At 39.6% G+C, this 6,797-nt stretch overlaps 1 protein-coding gene across 1 annotated transcript; it reads right to left on the reverse strand.

Moving 5' to 3' along the window:
* Positions 1-426: 426 nt before the first annotated feature.
* LOC125592546 lies at positions 427-813 on the reverse strand. The gene has a single exon (XM_048767776.1). The coding sequence runs from the start codon at positions 811-813 to the stop codon at positions 427-429; it is 387 nt and encodes a 128-aa protein (XP_048623733.1).
* Between the last annotated feature and the right edge of the window lie 5,984 nt (positions 814-6,797).

Consider the following 6,797-nt stretch of genomic DNA (forward strand, 5'->3'; position numbering starts at 1 on the left):
ACTTTTCAGACTTATAAGAATATGATGCAATAAGGATTTTAAATTGTATTCTTATGTGACGTGATATTTTTTTTTTTTTTTGACGTCAAAAGGTCATTCTATTACTCAAACTTGAGGTGGTATGAGTAACCAAACCGAAATAGCACAACCAATAAAAAGTAACTCCCTATGGAAGGATCTTGCAGTCTTAGCTAAAAAATCTGAAATCTGATTGCACGCCCGTGGAACATGAATGATGCTGAAGTCCGGGAAGCATATATGTAATGTCTCTATTCTCTCCAATTCTGTCGCAAAGCTTGGCCAATCTTGAGGGTCCTTTATCATTGCAATCAGCTCCTTGCAGTCTGTCCCAAAGCTCTGGCATGTTGAATGTTGAAGCATATTTTCCATCGCCCACCGCAGTGCTTCTACTTCCGAATGCAAAGCTTATTCACGTCGAGTGAAATTCTTTGTTCCCATAAGTTGAATATTCTCAGCACTGTCCATCCATACCCAGCCGCATCCACTAAAGTGAGCAGAAGATGTCCAAGATCCATCTAGCAAGCATATATTACCCAAACGTATGACTTGGACTATCTCAGGGATATTAGCTTGAACCACTGGTTGTAACACTGGTTGTACCGCTTCGTTAGCATCAAACCATGCTTGACATTCACTCTCTGCGTGTCGAACTAGCTCCAATGGATCTCTATCTATTCCTCTGAAGAGTTTGTCATTTCTAGCCTTCCAAATATACCATAGTATCCAGGGATAAGGATCTCTGTCTCGTTCTGGCTCGATGATGCTATTCTTCCTCCAAAACAGATAATCCATATTTGTATAGACACTTGATACCGGAAATATATCAGGGCTTATTGGAGTCGATGATAATGACCAAACTTGAATAGCTGGCGGACATTCAAAAAATGCATGGGTCACAGTTTCCTCTAATTCTCCGCATCTTGGACAGTAATTGTCACACCTCATATTGCGTCTTGTTAAGTTCCTCGTTACTGCCACATGACCAGTCAACAATTGCCATATAAGATGACATATCTTCTTTGGCGCCTTTACCTTCTAAGCAAAGGCTTGGAGCTTTGTGATGCTTGGCTCTATAACTTCTTTCTCTGCTGCTGGTTTTAATACATTTTGTGCCACACAATAACCAGATTTAACCGTGTATTGGCCATTCTTTGTGTAGTTCCAGCAGAAAGTATCTTGACGATGAGTCGAGCTTATGGCTAAACTCCTTATGAGAGGTATGTCCTCAGGGATGACATAATTCTCCAATAGACCAATACTCCACTCCTTCGATGCTTGATCAATAAGATCACTGACTCTCATATTAGGGTGCATGGCTGGCGCTATGGAGTTAGCTGGTCTCGCGGGGGTCGTTGGAATCCACGGATCTTCCCACACCTTGACTTCATATCCTGAATGTATTTTCTGTCTGATCCCTAATAGTAACAATTTCCTGGCTGCAATAATGCTCGTCCACACATAGGATGGGTTGGTAGCAGTATCCACTCTTAGTGGAGAACTCAATCTATAGTATCTTCCCTTCAATACCCGTGCAACTAGAGAATCAGGGAACTGAAGTAGCCTCCATAATTGTTTCGCCAACAGGGCCAGATTGAACTCATGGATCATACGGAAACCAATTCCACCCTCCTCCCTTGGTAAACAAACTTTCTCCCACTTCGCCCAGTGTATCCCTCTCTTTGGTGGATTTGAACTCCACCAGAACTGTGCAATGGCACTAGCAAGGTTTTCACAAATCTCTAGTGGGAGCAGAAAAGTAGACATAACGTACGTCGGTAGAGCAAGCAAAATGGATTTAATCAACACTTCCTTTCCACCTTTTGAGAGCCATCTGCCTGTCCATCCATTCACTCTATGCATCAATTTATCTTTCAGAAATGCAAAGAGTTTGCACTTAGATCCACTTATGTCTTCTGGGATACCAAGGTAAGTTCCCATTCCTCCTTCATTTTGTATTCTAAGCACATCTTTAAGCTGTTGTCTAGTAGCCGCATTAATCCGCTTACCAAAGAGTAAAGAAGATTTATCAAAATTAATACATTGTCCAGACGCTTTGCCATATTTCCTGACTACTTTCATTACTTCTTCACATTCACGGGGCTCCGCCTTACAGAAGAAAAGGCTATCATCAGCAAAGAGAAGGTGGGATACCAACAGGCACGCGCGTGTAACGCGCATCCCTGTTATCTTCCCTTGGTTCTCTGCATGATTGAGAAGGCTAACGAGCGCTTCCGTGCATATAATAAAAATGAAAGGAGACAAAGGATCCCCTTGACGTAATCCTCTCCCTGGAACAATATTTCCTCTTGGCTCACCATTGATAAGGACCTTATATTTCACCGACGTAATACAACGCATTATCCAGGCAATCCATATCTCTGAGAACCCCATTTTGCGCATGACAGCTTCAATAAAGGGTCATTCCATCCTATCATATGCCTTACTCATGTCTGTCTTGATAGCCATCATTTTACTACGTCCACTAGGTTTAGTTCTAAGAGCGTGGAACATCTCCTGAGCAATCACAATGTTATCTGAGATCTGTCTCCCAGCAACAAAGGCTGACTGAGTCTCCGATATCAGTCCTGGTAGCACTCTCTTTAATCTCTGGCATAAGACCTTAGAGATTATCGTGTAACTGACGTTACATAAGCTGATGGGTCTAAACTGGGCCATTTCATTGGGCGTCGTTGTTTTCGGTATAAGACATATATTTGTATCATTCAGTCCATTCGCCATCGTCCCCTCGAAAAGGAATTTATTAGCCATAAGAGTTAAATCATCCTTTACAATATCCCAGAATTTCTGATAGAAAAATGCCGTCATCCCATCTGGACCTGGGGCCTTTTCCGGATGCATAGCAAAGAGCGCTAGTTTGATCTCCCATTCAGAGACCGGAGCTGTAAGGTTGTCGTTCATATCTCCAGTGATCGTCGATGGAACCTGAGAAAGTGCGTCTTCAATATCTTCTGGATCCGATGATTCAAAGATCTGTCTAAAGTAACTAGTAGCAATGGCTACTAATCCTTCTTCGTCCTCAACTATGGCTCCATTCGCGTCTAGGAGCTGTGTAATCTTATTCCTCGCTCTCCTTTGCTTTGTTAAGGCATGAAAATTTTTTGTATTTCTGTCCCCTTCCCTCAGCCAAAACACCCAACTCTTCTGTTTCCAGAATAATTCTTCTGCTTTAAGAGCATCGGAGAGATCCTTCAACGCTGCTGCAATTTCCTTAGTTGTTGCATTATCATCAGCATACAGACCCTCCACTTTTTCCTTAAGCTCCTCCACTAATTTGGCCGAGTTCACATTATGTTGTCTCCTCCATTCACTCAAGGCTTTTCTGCAACTAGAAATATGTTCCATAATAGTCGCATTAGGAGGAAGATCAGGAGATTTCCATCCATCAAGAATAACTTGCCTTAGCTCGTCATCATCCAGCTATCTCATATCAAACTTAAATTTTTTCGATCTCCTTATTGGCTTTATGAGTATGTCTGCAAGGATCGGACGATGATCCGATCCCCATAGCCTCATATACTTCACAGTCGAGTGAGGAAACTGTTCGTGCCAATCTGCATTTCTCACTGCTCTATCTAAACGACATTGAACCGTTGCTCCTCCTGCTCTCTTCCCTACCCAGGAGAGCATATTCCCCGTAAAAGGAAACTCTAACATCCCACAGTCATTAAGCATCTGCTTAAAGGGAAGGAATGAGCTATCAGGACGTTGTCGCCCACCTTCTTCCTCATTATGACCTGTGATTTCATTAAAGTCTCCTATCATGAACCAAGGTCCATTTCGTGTTGTTGAGAAACGCGTAAGACGTTCCCAAACTTGTTCCCGTCTTTCTAGTACAGGATCCCCATAAACAAACGTCATATAGACTTTTATTCCATCGATGACTGCCTCAATGTCAATCATACGGTTATTTGAAAATAAAACATTAACTCTAAGTTCATCCATAAAAAATAAAGCTAAACCTCCGCTGAGTCCAAGTGGCTCAACAGTAAACAAATGATCAAATCCTAAGTCGGCCTGAATGTTTTGCAACAACATCCTTCTGTTCTTCGTCTTAGAAAGAAACACAAGTCCTGGACGATGCTTCTGACACATCTCTGTAAGGCGTCGAACTATGAGGTCGTTTCCAATCCCTCGACAGTTCCAACTGAGTGTCTTCATATCTGACCGTGGGATGAGTTTTTGGAACCCATCAATCCTTCACTTGTTGACGAACCACCCCTAAGCTTTTTTTGAACTTTGGTGGTGGCGCCTAGGTTTTCCTGCATCAGCATGAGACGAAGACGAACGCTTCCGCGGAGATCCCCGACGAAGAATCTCAAATTTTCTGCTCGAAATGCCCAAAGAGACATTTGTTTTTGCGCTTTGTCTCTTACTTCGGGTCGATTTATCAGCCGATCTTCCTGCTTCCTTGAGCGAAGCTCGACGCGAACTCAAATTCTCCATCTCCGTAAGCTTGAGGCCTAAAAGATCATCATTTCTCACGTAGCAGTCCATCATCTCTCCATCGTGCTGATCAGCAATCTCCATGTCACTCAAGGCACCAATGATCTGGCCATCCCCAACTCCATCTTGCAGCTCTTGATCGCTTAAGGCAGCAAAAGTTAGAGATCGAGTAGATTCCTTAACACGTTTGGTTACATTTTCTTCCATAGGATGGTCAGCCCGAGATGGAGTAACAATGGTACTGGCCAGCCTCCTAGTCACCGTAATCACTGGTGATCGCTTTTCATCAGTTTTGCCATCGCTTCTCGAGACCACAGGTTGTTCATATGGAACACTTTCGCGGCTATGAGTAGCTAGTTCCCCTCGATTCCCTGTTTGCTCACCTAATATGTGCAGTGATATTATGTATTATTCTGAAGTATTATATATATCCTCTTCTTAAACATTTAATACACTTTAATTATACTATCTTGTATTGTACTCACACTAGTTTTCTTTCATCTTTAGATGATTGAATCATATCTCTTCTTTCCATCTTTATTTTTTCAACTTCAAGTGAGAATATGAGTTCTAAAAAAACACTCTTTAGATCTTGACCTTGACCATAACCATATATATATATCCACATTTACGTATACTACTTTTATTTTCACTTTTTTACAAATATTATTTGTGTGGATTTTCTTTCTCAAAGTGTCAAATTTTCTTCAAGAGAATGAATCATAACCAACTAGACGTGATTTATGATCTTTACATAATTTTGTATATAATTTTCGGTAATGCCCATGATGAATATTTGAATTTGTAACTATATTACTAGTGTTTTAAAGTTTTGCCCCGGGTGAAAAATATTCCTAGATCCGCCACTGACCTTGTATATAATGCATGAAAAAATACTTATCTTAGTAGGGAGTAGAGAAATCAAGATCAGAGTTCCAGCGCAAGGATGACAGCGGAACAGTTTTTACTTCTCAACTGATTAAATCCTTGTAAAACTGAACTAGTCAAGATTTTGTTCATAAAAATATGGCTATCAAGTTAGTAAAACACAATGAACCAAAAATAGATAAAATATAGGTATGCTTAAAGTGATAACTATGGCATAACAGCAAACCATAGTATAAACCAAATTATATTACATGGTTACAATACATAATACCACACGTCGGTTTGATTATTAGTTGACCAAATATATATGCAAGCTAAATTTAAACTCTGGTTACTAAATCAAGTCTAAAGATATCTACCAAAAATTTATCGAAGGACAATATCATACTTTCTTTTATTGCATAATCTAAAATTTAAACATGCTTTTATTAATACAAGTAAATCTAATCTCACAAATATTCATTCATATAAACTTTAGTAATTTCAAAGTGAAACGACCAACCATTGATATCTCATCTAAATCATAATTATAAGCACGGTTCTCGTAAAGCTATGTGATTGTCAACTAGTTAATCATATAAATAAACTATGGAAACCAAACCAAGCTATTGAGTATTTGTCAATTTCTGTTTTAATAATCCTCAACTCATAGAAGAAAAAACTTGTCATCTCATCAATCAATCAAACAAACGACCCATTATTAGAAATAAACAGATTAATTACAAACGAGTCTATTCAGCCATTCATCTCTTTAAATTCGAAGCTATGTTTCGATATGGTCGAGTATAAAAAGAGCTAATGAAACAATATGTTAAAAATATGAATCTCGATTAATCAAACCACTTTAACCCAACAAATTTCTAGATCAGTGATGTTCTGTGTTTTACCACATGCCAATTAACCTAATGTGCACGCTACCACAATCGAATGGTAGATCAATACAACACTTAAGGATCAAATCTACAGAGAACTAGTGATCTATAACACTAAGACTACACAAATCTCCTTAATCTAAGCAAATAGGGAGGTGAGATGACTTCTAAGCTAATGAAATATAAAGACAACTAATAGCTACTACTGAAATAAACTAAGAAAGACAAGCTCTTGGATAAGGTAATTGATCAGAGATGATTGACTTCAGATTTAGATACCAGACATCATCGACTAATATATGCTCTAAAGGTCTAGATCTCATTCAGATAGATTAATCCACTTCCGTGACAGAAACCCCTATGCTTATCATGGATAAACATCAACTTCCGTTGGCCTAACGCAATCAAGCATGCATGAATCACAAGTCTACTAACCACTTAACATCTCGGGCATCAACTTCCGTTGGCCAAATCTGTAAAGGACAATACTAAGTTCGTTCAAGCATTTCAACAAACACCTTCCGGGCGTGAAATAGCTTAGAATCTAAATCC

The sequence above is a fragment of the Brassica napus genome, chromosome C9 (genome assembly GCF_020379485.1).
Source record: "Brassica napus cultivar Da-Ae chromosome C9, Da-Ae, whole genome shotgun sequence".
In the NCBI taxonomy this organism is placed as follows: Eukaryota; Viridiplantae; Streptophyta; class Magnoliopsida; order Brassicales; family Brassicaceae; genus Brassica; species Brassica napus.

Coding starts and splice junctions, on each gene's coding strand:
- LOC125592546 (XM_048767776.1), bottom strand. CDS start 813: ATGGATTATCTGTTTTGGAGGAAGAATAGCATCATCGAGCCAGAACGA.